We start from the raw sequence: 18,607 nt of genomic DNA on the forward strand, positions 1-18,607 counted from the left end.
CCCATAGAGGTCAATGGATATGCTTTTAATGACCGTATTTCAGAAAGCCATCATTGTGATAGCCATTAAAAACTGATCCTGGCCCTAACTAAGGGCCTGAATTGTATCCTTCTCCTTAGGAGGGCCAGTTCACATCATGTCTTTTTTACTTCCGCCGGAGGTATTTGCCGGGAGGAGTCCCGACGTATACCATAAACGGAAGGCACCGACGTATCCCACTGTATAGGCATACAGTGGGATATGTCGCCCAAATTCCCCGGGCACAGCGCTACTCTAACCTTGAAGCCCCTGACGTCCCTGGCCATATATGGACAGTGATGTCAGGTCTTTCAACTATGGAGCCTTCGGGCTGAGCATCGCAAGCTCTCTGGTCAGGGAATCCTGTCTTGGGAAAGCCCTTGACATCACTATCCATTTATAGACAGTGACTTTAGGGGCTTTGTAATGCGAGAATCCTCGGCCAGAGCATCGGCAACGCTCTGGCTCGGGATGTCTCTCCCAGGGATAGCCCCTGACGTAACTGTCCATATGTGGACAGTGACATTAGGGGCTTTTTTTATATGCGATTCACTGCCCAGAGTGTCGGAAATGCTCGTCCCGGGGATTCCACTCCTATTGGCGCTATCTACGGGAGGGTGGTCTGTGGCGCTATCTGCAGAGCGAATATGTGGCGCTACCCCCCGGCAGGTGGTTTGTGGCGCTATCTACACGGGGTGGTGTGTGGCAATAACTATGGGGTGTGGCACTATCTACTGGGCATGTGTGTGTTGCTATCTACAGGGGGGGTGTGTGTAGCGCTATCTACAGGGGGGTGGCACGATCTACAGGAGGGGGTGTGGCACTATCTACAGGAGGGGGGTGTGGCGCTATCTACAGGAGGGGGGTGTGGCGCTATCTACATGTGGTGTGTCTGTGCTGATATCTACAGGCAGTGTGTGTCGCTATGTACAGGGGGCTATGTGTGGCGCTATCTACAGGGGTACATGTGGTGCTATCTACAGGGGGTGTGTGTGGCGCTATCTACAGGGGGTTGGTGCAATCTACAGGGGGTGTGGCACTATTCACAGGGGACCACGTTTGGCTCCAACTACATGGGTACTGTGGCACTTTCTACAGGGAGTGGTGTGTGGCGCTATATACTGGGGGTGTAGCACTATTTACAGGGCGAGTGTGTGTGTAGCGCTATCTACAGGGTGTGTGTGTGGCACCATCTACAGGAAGGTGTGGCACTATCTACAGGAAGGTGTAGTTCTATCTACAGGGGGGGTTTGGCACTATCTACACTATCTACAGGAAGGTGTGTTGCGCTATCTACAGGAGGGGGGTTTAGCACTTATCTACAGGGATGTGTGTGTGTGCCGTTATCTAAAAGAGGGTGTGTGTGGCGCTATCTACAGGGGGTGTTCCACTATCTACAGGTAGGTGTTGTGCTATTTACAGGGTGGTGTGTGGCACTATCAACAGTTAGGTGTGGCGCTATCTACAGGGGTGTGTGCCACTATCTACAAAGGGGGCGGTGGCACTATCTACAAGGGGTGGTGTGTGGCGCTATCTACAGGTAGGTATGGTGCTATCTACAGGGGGTGTGGTACTATCTACAGGGTTGGCGAGTGGCACTATCTAAATGGGCACTATGGAACTATGTGAGCACTATCTACAGGGGTCATTGTGGCGCTATCTACAGGGGAGCCGTGTGGCAATATCTACATGGGCATTGTGACACTATGTGGGCACTGGCACATTATATGTGGGCACTATTTTCAGTGGGGATTGTGGCACTATGTGGGCACTGTGGCACTATCTACAATGGGCACTGCAGCACTATCTACAGGGGCATTGTGGCACTATCTAAATGGGCACTTTCTTGTTTTCAGGGGGTGGGGACAAAAAAAACCACTGACAAATGAAATTGGTCAGTTTTTTTTAAAACCGGTCAGACAGCTGGATAATGAATGAAAATTTGGAGACACACTGATGCAAAACAGCCATGACAAACTGGCAGTTGACTGTTTTTAACGGCAGTTTTTTTTTTTTTTTCACTGTCGTGTGAATAGAACCTGAAGGTAATAAAGGAAAACAAACGAACAAACCAAAAGTTACATTCTATGACAGCAAAAATGGAGAACTCACCAGAATATATGTTCTTTGGTGACTTGTTCTTGCAAAAGATCCCATTGTTTCCCAAGATTTACTGAGACATAAAGCTGCATAAAGAAAATATAAACACGATTATACGGATATAATGGGGATGTTACAGACTGTAGTGTATCAGACGGCAGCAGCATTTGGTGCGCAGCAAGTACAGTGGGACAAGATTGACTTTAAATCAGTTTGATGTTCCTAGAGATTTGTAGATTTTGTCAAGAAGAAGGGATGTTATTTGGGTTATGTCTTGAATAGCACCCCATTACTACTGTTGAGAGGGCAATACTATACAATTTGCCAGACAAGCTATATTGTGTATTCAATAGAGAAGGCAATCTGTCTGTAGAAATACTGCACCTGTGTGTTTGTGCTGTAGAACAATTCATAAAATATACAACCAGTTTCATCCGGGTTTCTATCTAAATACGATTTTATACCATTGTAAATGGAATTTTAATAATTCAGGAAATACATACGTAGTGTACCAAAAAAACACAGAAAAACCTACTGGTAGACTGCTATGGGGCCCGTAGTAAGAGGAGGCCAAGCCCTGGACTGCTTTACTTGCTTGCGGTGACAATGTCATAGTGGCTACCTGCCCTAGCCACAAGGGGGAGCTAACTGCATTTAGATGTACACAGCTCTCATTGAGTTCAATACTAGCTCTATAAATTAATATGCAATTAGCTCCCCCTAGTGGTGGCTGCATACAGCAAGAATTATGTCTTTTATCACGTCTGAAGAGCATAAATATTGCTAAATGAATCATATCAGAATTATGGAACTAAAAATGGAATGGCGAACATCAACTTTAATAAAGGTGTAGTACATTTGGTGGCTCTCCATATGGGGGTGAGGCTGAGACTTATCATTTCTTTGTATGCGCCCCTGCCTATTGGTGTAATCTTAATGGGTTTTTCCTATCTCATGAAATGAAGGCATACTGCTAGGATATAGCTTATAGAAGATAAGCACTAACTCAGACAAAAGTGTCAAAATGTAGAAAACTGTATTAAATATTTTTACATGTCAATTGACAGAAAACAAAGGAATAACAATTGGCAAATGTGTACAAAAGATTTTTCACCCATTTAGAAGATTGGAGTCCTGGAAGTGTCCTGGTTAGAATTCCGTCTTAGTCTTCCCAGTTAGATCCAGGGCTTTCGCCAATAGCAGAGACAACACGTGTGGAGGGTCGGCGTCTGACAACACCTGTGCAACGTTTCAGGGGACCGCCCCTTTCTCAAGCTTGAGAAAGGGACGGTCTCCAGGAACATTGCACAGTAGTTGTCAGATGCCGATTGTTATGCCTTTGTTTTTCTGTCAATTGACATGGAAAAATATTTAATATAGTTTTCTACATTTTGTCCCTTTTGCCTGAATTAATGTTTATTTTCTATATGCTATATCCGAGAGATTGAAAGCACTTCTTTTTGCACTACCACACCCATAGGTTAGTCCTAAAGATCAGAAACCTCAAACTTGATACTGCTAGGATATGTCATCACTTTCTGATCGGTGGAGATCAGACTGCCAGGGCCCCCACCGATCCTGAGAATGAAGCGGTTGGGGCTGCGTACCCTTCACAGATTCATTCTAACTCCATTCTGCAGTTCCTGGCACAGATGTTGGATGAGAGCGCTGATATGTAGAGAAAACTGTGCAGGGGACGCATCGCTAAAACAGTGCTGCAGACCCTTCATTTCAGGATCGGTGGTCCCAGCAGTAAGAAGCATATTGATCAGAAATATCCTAGCAATGTGCCATCACTTCATGAGATGGAAAACCCCCTTAATGTAATCCAGTTCTTTTTAACGAGGAACCCCAATTAATTTATAGCAATAGTAGCAAAATACTTCGGTAGAAATCTATAAATAATAACCACTAAATTCCAGAGTGACTGCTGAGCTAAAGGCCACACAAAATAAAACTCTAAATAAATGTATTTTTCTTTGTTATAGCCGGCCACACTTACAAAACTGTATAAAACATGCACCAGAATCCAAACAGACACTTTTCCTGAGTGTGTGAATTGGGTATAAAATACCCCAGTCCAGTGCATGGCCGAATATGGCCTTAGAAGTATTAAAGGGGTTACCCAGTCCCTAAAAATTGATGGCATATCCTCAGGATAGGCCATCAATAGCTGATGGGTTGAGGTCCGACTTCCGGGACCCCGTCGATCAGCTGTTTTGAAGGAGGATGGAAGTGAATGGGAGAAGGCGGCTGCAATACCTGTGAATCGTCGCTACATCTGTGTTGGTGACAGAGAGCAAGTAGAAATGAAGGGGAAGCAGCCCCTGCAAAACATCTCATCGGTGGGGATCCCGGGAGTCGGACGACGACCTATCAGCTATTGATGGCCTATCCTGAGGATAGGCCATACATTTTTTAGGGACTGGTAAAACCCTTTAAGTCCAGATGTGTCATAAAAAAATAATCCAGTGCGGATTTTGCCATGAAACTGTGGGAAATCCACAGCAAATCTGCAGATTTTTATGTGGATTTTGCTGTAGATTTCAACCATTGCAACGCAAAAGGTCGGAATCTGTGGTAAAAATCCTCTTAATGTCCGCAACAGTATGGGCATGCTATCGGAATACATAGTGCCTACTGTAAAATGGTTTGGGGGTGTTTTTTAGGGTTCTGCCCCTTTTTTTTAGTGAAGGGTAATGTTCATGCGACAGCCATCAAAGGCATTTTAGACAATTGTAGCTTCTAACATTGTGGTAACAGTTTGGGCTTTGGCTTTCCTGTTCCAGCATGACTGCGCCCCTGTACAGAAGACACGGTGTGACAAGTTTGGTCTGGAGGAACTCAAGTGCCTGCATAGAGCCCTGACCTCAGCCCCATCCAAAATCTTTGGGATGAACTAGAAGGGAGATTGTGAGCCCGGCCTTCTCCTCCAACATCCGTACCTGACCTCATAAAATGCCCTTTTGGTGAAATGAAAACAAATTCTCACAGACACACTGCAAAATCTTGTGGTAAGCCTTCTCAAAAGAATTGATGCTCCATATTAACTCCCATATGGGATGTCCAACAAGTTCATATATAGATGTAGAAAAGTTTAACTTGACTCTGATAACTTGCTGCAGCGTGATATCACACAACAAAAGCCATTGAAAAGACATTGGAAAAAGTCAAGTTAAAGTTTCTTGTCACTGTGTATATAATGCGTCGAGTCAAGTTAAAGATTGCTGTAGGTGTAACAGTAAGGTGTCCATATAGAGCGTATTAGTCACCTTTGGGCAATCCATGTAAAACATTTTTAGAGGTCCAGCACATGATATGATGTGAAAAAATACAAAACTGTTTATATAAGTCAAAATTAAAACAAGAAATTAAAAAATCCCTGGAGAGAACGCCTACGCGTTTCGAACTTTTCAGTTCTTAATCTTGAAAACCTGGGATCTCTCCTGGGATTTTTTAATTTCTTGTCTTAATTTTGACTTAAATAAACAGTTTTGTATTTTTTCACATAATATCGTGTGCTGGAGCTCTAAAAAAAATGTTTCCTTGGATTTTTCCTACTCCTGACATAGCTCTCTTGCCCGTACACCGAATAATCATGGAATGTGGCGTCTTTACTTTGAATGAGTGGTGAGCGGACCAATTTTTCTTGTAGATTTTTTACTTACCTTTGGGCAATGCCACATAGATATAAGTCAGCAGCCTAAAATGTTGGGGCTCTTAATACATACCTGCCAACAGTCCCGTTTTGCTTAGGACTGTTCAACAAGCTGGATCTCAAAAAGATAGGGGTTTATACTATTTTGCATCAAAGAGTTGTTTCTTGCTTCAGAGGGAAGCTTAAAGTGCCCCACGATTTGAGATTCAAATTTTGGGAGGTATGCTGATGTATCAGCTGTGTGTATAAGTAGAAGATTCACATATATCTGTCAATGACCCTCTAAGCTTGATGGGCCCTTGAAAGACCCGTGTAACATGTGCCTTATGGTGCGGAGGTCTGATATTTTCACATATTTGACTACAGTACTCAGAGCCAGGTGCTCATATGGAATACACATATAGATGTAGCAATCTTTAACTTGACTTTTAACGCATTACATACACAGTGGCAAGAAACTTTAACTTAACTCTATCAATGGATATCAATGACTTGAGTGATACGTGATCACGCTGCAGCAAGTAATCAGAGTCAAGAAAAGGATTGTAACATCTGCATAACTCCCAACTTTCAAGTATCATAAAGAGGGACAACCACAGCAAATTTCCCTTTTCAGTCATGCCTAAAATTCCGCCCAATCCCCACCCATACACACCCGCTTCAGCCCACACAGTATCATGCTCCCATAGAACCCCCACACAGTATCATGCTCCCATAGATGCACCCATACAGTATAATGCCCATACAGATACCCCTATACAGGATAATGCCCACACACATACCCCCATACTGTATAACACCCCCATAGCTGCCACCATACAGTATAATGCCCCATAGCTGCCCCCATACAGTATAATGCCCACATAGATGCCCACACACAGTATAGTGCCCATATAGATTCCCCCACACAGTATAATGCCCCATACAGTATAATACCCCCATAGCTGCTGTTATAGTGTATAATGCCCCATAACTGCCCCATACAGTATAATGCCCCCCATAGCTGACCCATACAGTATAATGCCCCATATCTGCTGTTATATAGTATAATGCCCCACAGCTCCACCATACAGTATAATGCCAATATAGATTCCCCCACACAGTATAATGCCCCCATAGCTGCCCGCATACAGTATAGTACCCCCACAGCTCCCCCATACAGTATAATGGCTAAATAGATTCCCCCATAAAGTATAATGCCCCCATACAGTATAATGCCGCCATAGCTGCTGTTATAGTGTATAATGCCCCACAGCTCCCCCATACAGTATAATGCCCATATAGATTCCCCCATTCATTATAATGCCCCCATAGCTACCACCATACACTATAAATGCCCGAAATCCGGGACTGTCCCGCTGAATCCGGGATGGTTGGGAGGTATGCATCTGTATTGTCAGTACATAGCATTGTACTATTTGGGGGTCTGAGTGCACCTTGTGGGGTTTCCATTTCTGATCTCTTCAGCTTATAGCGTACCTATCATTTTTTTACCCCATAAATCAAAATTGTCTGCAAAGATAATACACTTTGTAATATATATGTTAAAGAAAAATGCCTTTCTCCACCTATCAAATCAATTTGTTCCTTTACCTGGTTATTACACTGTCTGTAAGGTCCCATACACACGGCCATGCCTGTAATCACGCGGGCCGCAATTTCGTGCCGTGCTCCCATACAGAGTTTGGGAGCATGGCCCGTAAAATCAGAAAAGTAGGACATGCTCCATAATTCTACGTTATCTGTAGCGCTATGGAAAGGTGTCCGCGGCCAATAGAATCGGGCGGTCCTCAATTACGGAGTTTTTTTTTACGGTCGTGTGCATGGGGCCTAAATGTTCAGAAACTCTGCACTCACTGAAAGATATGAGGTATGATATGAGAGATATTCATGTGGAATTATAGGTACGCTGTAATCAAAAGTCTGCAGAAGTTTCAGCTGTTGCACTTTTTTCGTTTTTCAATAACAAAATAATTTCAATTTGATCAAAAGCCGGAACATCTATACAATACCGTGGAATCTTTGCAGTAAGCAAGTAACTTGTCCTCCTCTTTTGGATGAAAAATGAGGGTCTCCACAGAGAAGGTGATCACATGTTTTTGAAAGGTCGCCCCTTCATCGCTGCTCGTGAAAAGGCATTGTTCAGAGACCGAGGAGCTGACGAGAATTATCTGTGAAGAGTGATACACAAAAACAATATCAGAAGAAGAGAAGTAATTAATTTAATTGTGTAGAAAAACCAGAGCACTCAGTGGTGACTGTTTTACCACATTATAATATTATTACCACGTTATAATATTGACGAGAAACTCTTAATGTGGGTACGCGTGGCTTGTATCAAGGCTTTTGTTTAAAGGTGGGGTGCCAACCATACGTAAAAATCCTCAATCATTTACCTTACAATCCCAGCAATACAGCGTACACACATTTATATTCATTTATAGCATTCAGTGATACAAATATAGGTTTCTGTGGGATCATGTATCTTCACATCAACCAATTCCCTCCTAAGGGGTTAGGGGTGCACTGAGGTGGGGGGCGGATTCCTAGAAGCAAATTCCCACCCTCCGTGGCACTACTTGGCAGACACAATCATAGAATTAAATAACACAATTATTTCTGCCTGCAGCCACCACTAGGGGGAGCTCCTTATATATGGATTGATACAGCTAATATTGAATTCAATGGGAGCTGTATACATCTTTATGCAGTGAGCTCCACCTACTGCTTTCTAAAGGCAACCCAGATGGGGTTCTCCAGGACTTTAAAGGGAAGAACCTGTCAGCAGTTTTGAGGTCTTAAAACTTCTGACATAGTGATATAGGGGAGGGGAAGGGAATTTTAAGCAAAGCTTCTTTCTTTTTATTTTTTTAATAATGATGGTTTATCCATAGTATAGGTACTTAATATTTGATCCGTGAATGTCTGACTCCCATCACCACAGCCGATCAGTTGAATAAAGAGGCCACATCCCCTTCATTGTTTACCCAGACGCAGCGCCGTACATACGGGTGTGGCTGTGTCTGGTACTGCAGCTCAGTCCTATTTAATTGAATGGGACTGATCTACGGTATCAGACAAAGCCATAACCGTATTGTATGTAAATCCCAGAAAACCCATTTAACTGTATGGCTGTGAGAAGCTCTAACAGAAAAAAAGAGTTACATCCATTATGAAGATATATTATTAAATAGACTAAACTTAGATTAAGTAAAATAAAACTATACATATACTTTCACCCTAGACTACTCTGGATAATACCATTAATTCCTTCACCACCCTAAATAACAATACATATTAGTTGATAACCTGTAACCCACCCTAAACCACCTTATGTAAAAAAAAAAAAATTATGTAGTACATGAAGAAATATGTCAAAATGAGTAAATGAATTTTATTGAGGGGAAGGGGCATTTTGCTGTCTCCCCTGTGGGCAACGAAGTTTTAAACCAAGTACCAACAGAGATCTATTCAAGCGAATGGGGCAGTGCAGTTCCCTGTATAGCCAGAGGGTGCGCCGCAAAAAAAAAAAAAGGAATTGCAGAGCTTGTTATGCTAGTTCATTTTGAGCATCCTCGGGTTGCCATTTGGACCACTACCAATCAGAAGGTGATGGCGTATCATAGTGATCATAGCGTACCATCGCTTTTTCTTGTGAGAATATTCTCTTCTAGTTGCAGAAAATCCGCAGGATAATACAGTAGCAGCAGAGTGGATGAGATTTGAACAAATCTCATCCACACGCTGCATAAAAAACCTGCTGAAAAACCGTTCCTAAATTGACCTGGGGTGCGCTTTTTTAAAATCCGCAACTTGTCAATTTATGTTGCGGAATCACTGGTTTTCTGTTAAAACCCGCCACAAATAGCAGATGTTGCGATTTTTGCGGCGGAAAAGCTCCACCGCAAAAAATTCAGAAAAAACCCCACATTATACTTACCTAGATCTCTATGCTTCTGCGTCCAACCCGGCCTCCAGGGATGACGTTTCATCCCATGTGACTGCTGCAGCAAATCACAGGCTGCAGTGGTCACATGAGATAAAACGTCATCCCAGGAGGCCGGGCTGCAGGACATCAGAGGAATGCATCGCCATGATGACGGGTAAGTATAGGCTTTTTTTGTTCTCACCGCTGTTTTCCGCAGCAGACATTCCGGCCGAAAAACTGCACCACAATTTGGTGCGTTTTTTTGTCCAGAATTCCCTGTGAGGACCAGGGCAGATACGTTGTGTACTTACCCTCAAAATAACGTTAAGTTAGTAGATTTGACAGTTTTATTTCAGTATGTGGATTTACTATCCTTGCGACTGTTTCATATTCATATAATTTATATTCTACCTTAATTAGAGCAGTCAAAATTGTCACAAATACGGGACCATTCTTGACTTTGCCTTAATATCATGCAAAAGGTCACAGATAGAGTCAGACAGGGATATTTTCACAGCAATAATACACATCCAAATTCTTTATGATTTAGCAGCTATTTATTGAGTTTATTTATTCAATAATGCAAAGAATTAATAATTGTGTTCACCTCTTATAATGGTTAGAGAATTAATACTTTTATAAATCCAGGTAAGGTGCATCAAATACATCCTCAGACCTAATGCCCATCGCTGTATTACAAATGCGTGTTATACAGATTTATAATATGGCGCCCATAAACTACAATGTGGCCATATTTTAACTCCGTGCACATCCTGTTGGATACAGAAGCACACAGAGGTTCTTACAGAATAGGTGAAAAATTGGGGCACGTTCAATGACATGTAGTATTAGGGCTTATTCAGACGAACGGTGAATACATCCGTGTGACTGCAGTTAAAAAAACGGGCGTCACGGGGACACATGTATTTAAATTGTTTCAACGGACTGCGTGAAGGGCCAGTTGAAAAATATGTCCTATTTTCTTCCGTTTTCACGCATACCTCCATAGAATCAAGTCTATGGGGATCCGTAAAATCGGGACCCGCACGGGGTAATGCGGATGTGAAAAACAGCTGTTCTTCACGTCCGATTTTTCTCACGTTCGTTTGAATAAGCCCTTACAGAGATATTCCCTCCTAAAACTGTGAATATGGTACCTCACACACAGAGATGTCTCAGAGAGACATCATATGGTGGCACATTGAGTGCCTACAGGTCCATAATCTTGACCTGTAGGGATTCTGGGCCCATAGACACATGAAAATCATGTCCGATTATTGTTAATTCCTTTAATCAAGAAATTCCGGTAGTCAGGCATTCGAGATAAGAAAATAGAGTCACCTGGTTTGGTGTTCATGGTGAATTCTGTGTGTATGCAGCACTAAATATAAACAATCTATTCTCCCTATATAGATCAATATAGTCTAAAATTAAGAATATTTCTGTATATTTTAAAAAAAAATAACAAATAAAAGCAGACAAAAATAATAATAAATATAATAAAAAAAGATAAGTAAAAAAAAACATAAAAAAGCAGACTGGATGGACCTCTAGGCTTCTTCTGCTGTCACGACTGGCAAGTATATCATGCATAGTACTACCCGAGAACAGTAGCATGAGAAGAACTTTTCATGTGTCACTTGCCAAGCAGTACATATTGTCCTTCAGATTAGCTACAACGTGTCAATTATAGAAGGATAATTATAAGAACCAAATTAGATAAATTTGCCTTGAAGGCTCTGTGTGAAGTGGAATTTATCCTGTACTCTCCAGATCTCCTTCAATAAGCCATTGGATGTAATTCTTTTAATGTGTTATACTGCTTGAAGCTTTCGCATGTTCTTTATAACACAATGTCAGATAACCAACTGTCAGGATGCAAGAAACACCGTAATATGTGACAAAATGATTCTACAGTGACAAGATTATTCTTGGCGGAAAACTAGTTACATAATTGGCCCAGAAAATACTGACGGTCCAGTCTCAATCCAGATCTGCTACACGGAAGGCACTGGGCAAAGGTCTTCTGAGCATAAAACATCAATGAATGACCAAAAACTGACCTGTGATGGCACTTGAAGTAAAAAAAATAAAAATGGACTCCACCAAGCATCCTTGGTGGGGTCCATCCACTTATACCAATCCCTTCAATTTTCAGTATATTCAGAGGTGAGCAAAGTATGTTCCATCTCCATTAACATTTATGAGAAGGACAGAAAGGGCCAAGTCACCTGGGACCCCTAGTTCTATGGATTGGTGGTCTCAGTAGTAGGACCCTGACAGATCATTTTTTTATGGTATGCCTAATTAACACGCCATTAAAGTAGGGAGAAAATACTTGCATCTTCACCCTATCCTTGGCCCACTGCATGCGATAAAAAAGGCTGCAATACCTGTGATTTGCCGCTAAATGCATGTCGAGGACTCACAGGGGGCAAGAAGAAATGAAGGGGAAGCAGCGTATGAGCGAGCACTGTGGCCCCTTCGCAACAGCTGATTGGCAGGGGTCCCGAAAATCGGACCCCAACCCATCAGCTATTGATGGCCTATCCTGATGATAGGCCAACAATTTTTAGTGGCTGGAAAACCCCTTTAAGATGGCCATAGAATTATCGATTTTTGTTTATTCTATGGAACCAAAACATCCAAACTTGACTAACAGAAATTCATTCTTTTATTGGAAACATTTCTTAGACATGCCTCAAATTTTCTCTAGGTTAGTAGTTCCTTGGGACTATTAGAGGAAATGGTGCTATGAGGGTCCATGGGCCGACCTTCCAAGTAGGCAGAAAATGTCCATTTTCAATTTTATAATTTCATCATAAACTTATATTTATCATTGTACACACAGGACATATCATAAATAAGGTATAATAGGTTATTTATAAATCATCTCATAAGAAATAGACCCTAGGGATAAGTCATTGGCTCCATAGTCATCTCACAATGAAAGGAGATAGTTCTGGGCTGACACTCAAAGGGGGAGGGAGATAGCACTACAGTGGTAGTACTAAAGAGGGCTAAACCCTTAAGAACTTTTTCTGGCGTTGGACAAATCCTTTAAGGTGTAACTATACTTTCATAAAACTTTTGAAATGTCATAGTGACATGTCACAAGTTTGATCGGTGGGGGTCCGAGCACTGTGACACCCACCGATCACTAAAACAAAGTGGCAGAAGCGCTCACATGTGTTCTGAAATAAACACAGGAACATATACAAAATTAAGTCAAACCAAAAAGTATTCATCTTATGCATGAAATATCATCTGAAGAATTATGGATAGCAGTTTTTAGTCCTTTGCTTGCGGCATAGTTCACCGTATAAATATACCTATCAACCCCAGCCCATTATATTTCTTTGTAATTATTAAACTAGGTCTTAAACTCTTTAGATGGAAAGTCTTTGATCACAGTACTTCAAGCTTACGCCTCCATTAATATTTATATACAATTAACAGAGACATTTTAATGCATCTTTTTGTAGAAGTTAACAAAAATAAAAATAAAATATTCTTTAATTCTAATTTGCGCTACAGTTCCTTTTAAAATGCCAGCCCTTCATATCTGTACAAATAAGAATCACTTTACCCTCAAAGGTACGTTTCTTTAAAGTTACCTTTTTCTTTTTCATCTAAGAAATAGAATTGGTTTTGATGTAACCACTAAGGAAATGCTTAGATCATTTTGTTTCAATCTCCCGTCCACCTTTTGAATTTATTTTAATCAAACTATTGCTGATCTTTCCATTCATAGTCTTGATAATCCCTAAAAACTTCAGATATGTGTTTTTAGTGATCATAGCACTTTTTTTCCTCTAAACAAGAACATTCACCTTCAAGGACAGAGATATAATGCAGGTTTATCCTCACATCAAAGGACTTTTTGATAGGACCCCTATGAAGGATTCTCTATGTTGTGTTTAATATTGAAGGCAATTACGAAAAATAGTATTCTTCATAATAGTTCACTATTTCGACCCACTTTATCCCTACACTTCTGTAACCATTAAAGTGGATATCCACCATTGAACAACAGTTTGTCTTTGATAGTCTTTGTTTAATCTAAAAAGATCCAAAATTCAATGCTGATTAGTTTTACTTTATAATGTTTTGATCTCTGTTTTTCTCATATAGTGCTCCAAATCCCCTGCATAGACATAGAGTTAAATTAAAAAATTCTGGATGTCTGCAATCACCACTAGAGGGAGCTTAGTAACTTACTGCATACTGTTTATACATTAAACTCAATAATAAAACAGTATGCAGTAACCTCTAAAGTTTCACCTAGTGGTGGCTGCAAGCACCCAGAGTTGTATTATACTATACATTACATTATAGTAGGCATGGTTTTCATATATTTTAGTGATGAAGGCAGACATGCACAAACCAACTGCATGTAAGTTGAATAAACGGCTCTGTACTGATAGACTGTATCTCTGGTATACACCAATGGTTCTGGATAAGGAGCTGTCCACGAGGAACAAATTTAACATTTGAAAAACCCCTTGCATTTTAGTTGTGTGTTGGAATGAGCAATATTTATGGAGTCTGTATTTTGCTACTAGAGGAAAAAGGCTGTCATGGATTTTATTAATTTTCTTCTCCTCTCTCATGTTAGTCAAATTGCTGCTTTTATTAAAGGAAGTAATTCACCTAATACAGTAGATGTCATTAAAGGGTTTTCTGTACATGAAATTCACTAATATAAAAGTGAACCCCTTTGTCACGGACAAATACACAGTAAACAGTGAGGTCCCTGTTCTTCCCAAATCTCTGTCCGTACCTACCTGTACGACCCGACCTAAAAATGACGGAGCACAACTGGGCGGCGTTCCCTATACTATTACCAGTGGAACTGACAAACGGATAAGACAGAGACAGTACAAAATAACAAAGGGTCACCTGGGAAGTACACGGAGGAAGAGGCAGGGCAATTGCACCACGGACAAGTCCGGGCACAAAAGGCGGAGTCAGGCAGCCATGGTCAAACTGGGAGAGTGCGGAAAAAACAAAAGTCAGAAGGCAAAGAAAAGTGAGGAGTTCAGCCGGGGTCAGGTCACAAAGGAGTCAAAATGCAAGTCGCTCAGGGGAGTCTGAAACAAGTGAAGGCACCAGGCTAGGTAACTCTAATTACAGGCAAAGGCCTACTACCCCGGGCTGAACTAAATAAGCAGAGGGCGGGAGCTCATGAACATCAGCCAGGCTTTGATTGGCCTGACGCTCCTGAGCTCCTATTGGCTACAGACTGCCTCAGTCTTCCAGGCCGGGCGACACCCGAGCGAGTAACTCTCAACGTCCTGAAGACAGAGGGAGCAGCAGGAAATCGAGTACGTGACACCCTTAGATTATTTCCTAATAACCAAAATCTTACAGACTATCCTAATCCCGCATTCAATTATCCTATAAACAGTTCTGACTCTCAAAGCACTATGGAAGATGTTACCATTATATGTCAATTCCAGGGCTTGACAATAGCATAAGCAAAACAAGCAAATGCCCAGAAGCCTCCACTACGACACACTTGGTCTGATCTAAACGTCATTTTGGTGTTTTGTTGTAAATTGTTTGATGGTACTCAAATAAATTGGTTTATTTAGGCAATGAATAGCTGAAATATTCACATGCTATCATAGAGCTGTTATTTCAGCACAGTCGATAACTGTTATGTTATGTCTCCACTCTCTTATGTGGGCACCGTGTGCCAGTATTATGTATGCACTGTCTGGCAGTATTATTTAGTCAAAAACAAAGATGGGACAGCACTCCATAATACGCTTCAAGTGTTTCTTTATTGAAGTGTTTCTTTATAGTCCAGATGCCCAAGCCTGCTGTTATGCCCATTCAGCCTGAAGAAGGGTTCTTATACCCAAAATGTTGCCTTGGTACAACAATGCATTAATGTGTGAAATTGCACCAGAGGGGTTTTGTGCCTGGAATTTGAATAAAGAAATACCTTATTATTCACTGAACATCAAGGATGAAAAATGGTCAACCCACTAGGGAACGTGCACCCTTTGGCGGTATTAGATGAGTATAGGAATAGTATTTAAACAGTATTATGGCAGTAAAAAAAAAAGTTGAAAAATAGGTGATACATCCTACAGATGTAGTTCCGGCCCTGGTCATTAATAAACTAATACTGAAAATACCAGTAATAATCTCAAACTAACACATAGACAAAAATTCCCTGGTATTATGCCAATTAAGCCTGAAGAAGGGTTATACCCAAAATGTTGCTTTTGTACAACAATGCATTAATGGGTGAATTTGCGCTAGTGCTGCTTTTGTGTCAAGGAATCTGAATAAACACATACTTTATTATGAACTGAACTTCAACCGTGAAAATAGGTCAACCAACCATGGAACGTGCACCTTTTGGCGGTATTATTTAGGCTAGTATGGTAATAGTATTTGAGTAGTATGATGGCACTAAAAAAAAAAATATCTAGGTGATGAATTCTACAGATGCAATACCAGTAATGATCTCAAACTAACACATAGACAGAGATTCCCAGTATTTTTATTTATTTTAATTTTTTGACGAGAGACTTTGGCCCTGCAGTTAATCAAGTTGATCGTGAGAATGCCTACAGGAACCTAATTGTAAAGTGGTTTATAATTGAATGCTCCAGTCTGCCATTGGAGAACATTATTACAAATAGCTCAAATGCAGTTCAGCTGCTGCAACTTAACGTGAGAATCTATCTATTCGTGCCGTGAAGCCGCGGTTTTATTTGTAATAGTATGGATGACGGCACACCTCTGATTTTACTCACAGTTGGAGAAAAGCGTTGAACATGATTACTTACTTCCCATAAAAATGAAGAGTAACTACGTGACTGGAAGCGAAATGAAAAATGCCTTGTTTTTTTGGAAGCAGAAAATGTGAACATTTGCACATAGCTCAGCATCGAGACCAATCGCCGGCTCCGTTTATGGCTGAAGAAATATATACAACATACTTGAAAATGTCCAGCAGACTGTCCGAAATCATCAAATCAATTCCATTTATTGTAAGGGTATGTGCACACGATAACGTCAATTACGGCTGAAATTACGGAGCTGTTTTCAGGAGAAAACAGCTCATGCATTTCAGACGTAATTGCTCGTACTCGCGTTTTGCGAGGCGTCAATTACGGACGTAATTTGGAGCTGTTCTTCATTGGATTCAATGAAAAACGGCACCAATTACGTCCCAAGAAGTGTCCTGCACTTCTTTTGACGAGGCTGTTATTTTACGCGCCGTCTTTTGACAGCGATGCGTAAAATGACAGGTCGTCGCCACAGTACGTTGGCAAACCCATTGAAATGAATGGCCCGATGTTTGCCGACGTATTCGAGGCTTGTTTTCAGACGTTTTTCGAGGGGTAAAACGCCTCCATTACGCCTGAAAATAGGTCGTGTGAACCCAGCCTTAGACTACAAAGGCTTTCCTGACTAAATTCATGATTTCAATGATTCCGTCAGACAGTGGTTAGATGAAAACTTGCCAACATTAACAAACCCCGATGCAAAGTGGTTTTAATGTCGATTTAGCATCGCCCTTAAGAGGACTGGGGTAAGAATGGAGACATTGAGACAAATGAAGAACCATTCCACATAATTAAAAGAAAATTAAAAGCTCTCTGAATATCTCAGCCACAAAAACAGTCTCTTTGTCTTTCTTTGAGGAAATTACCTGAAGAAAATGTGCAAATGGGGCAATTACCGAGACAAATGTGAATGCAAGCTCCGGGGCGACTTTGCGTAGGATTGACCTTTAATGCTACAGTGTAACAGACAGTTTATACATGCGACTACATGAAGTGTGGATATTGTTTGCCAGATATAGTATAAGGGCTCATGTAACTTATGCGACCTATATGTGCTAAGGTAATTAAAAGGATTACAGATTGCCTATTAGGGAATTCTGAGTGAATAAAGGGGGTTCCTCAGCTATAAACCAGAGCAGAGAGAAGCCACAGAGCGTCTTTCACTCTGGAGGACCCAAAATGTCTGTGCATTGCTCATGCATCCCATTAATTTCAATGGGAAATGTGTAATGCTTCATTCCCCCTGTGGTGGCGCTGAAGGGAAATTGAACCCTTGCTACCGACTTCCCTCACTAACTAAAAAAAGGGTTTGTAAGCAGGAACAATAAGCAAGGACTGGGGTCAATTCCTATTGTCCAGAAGACAGACACCATCACAGAGGAAGCTTGGAGTGAGAACAGACCCCACTACAAAGCTCTCCGCTGGAGCCCCACATACATCACAATTTACAAGGAGTGATTGATGTAAACTCTACCCTAGCGATGTTCTTGGAGTTTCTTTTTGTTTAGTGGGAAATGTTTTTTCTGCATGCGGTGCCCAGTACTAATGGTTTGAGGGACTCGCTTTGAATGTAACATTTTTGTTATTTGATATTACCGTGGGATCCCATTGGGGTAGATTTATGAATAACATAGGATGCAGGCATTTAGGAGTCAGCGAAAATGGTGCCAATTGTGCAAAATTTTACACAACTTGCTACTCAAGTTAGACATTTCTTATCTATCTATCTATCTATCTATCTATCTATCTATCTATCTATCTATCTATCTATCTATCTATCTATCTATCTATCTATCTATCTATCTATCTATCTCTCTCTCTCTCTCTCTCTCTCTCTCTCTCTCTCTCTCCATCCATCCATCCATCCATCCATCCATCCATCCATCCATCTATCTATCTATCTATCTATCTATCTATCTATCTATCTATCTATCTATCTATCTATCTATCTATCTATCTATCTATCTATCATTTGACTGTGCGTCCATCTATCACATATATAATATAATGCGTTTAATCATAGTGTATGTTCTGCCTTTTTGTATCTACAGTATGATGCCGTATTTTCTGCTGTAGGTGCATCACTCTCAT

At 41.1% G+C, this 18,607-nt stretch overlaps 1 protein-coding gene across 2 annotated transcripts in view; it reads right to left on the bottom strand.

Annotated features, from left to right (window-relative positions):
- The window catches only part of SORCS2 (sortilin related VPS10 domain containing receptor 2), an 862,853-nt gene that overhangs the window by 190,823 nt on the left and 653,423 nt on the right, over positions 1-18,607 (bottom strand). For both annotated transcript variants that reach the window (XM_075857659.1, XM_075857651.1), the window contains exons 4-5: positions 7,789-7,947; positions 2,131-2,204 (exon numbers count right to left, since the gene is read on the bottom strand). In XM_075857659.1, the coding sequence (XP_075713774.1) occupies positions 2,131-2,204; positions 7,789-7,947 (233 nt within the window). The remainder of the gene's footprint in view (positions 1-2,130; positions 2,205-7,788; positions 7,948-18,607) is intronic.

The sequence above is a fragment of the Rhinoderma darwinii genome, chromosome 1 (genome assembly GCF_050947455.1).
Source record: "Rhinoderma darwinii isolate aRhiDar2 chromosome 1, aRhiDar2.hap1, whole genome shotgun sequence".
Lineage (NCBI taxonomy): Eukaryota > Metazoa > Chordata > Amphibia > Anura > Rhinodermatidae > Rhinoderma > Rhinoderma darwinii.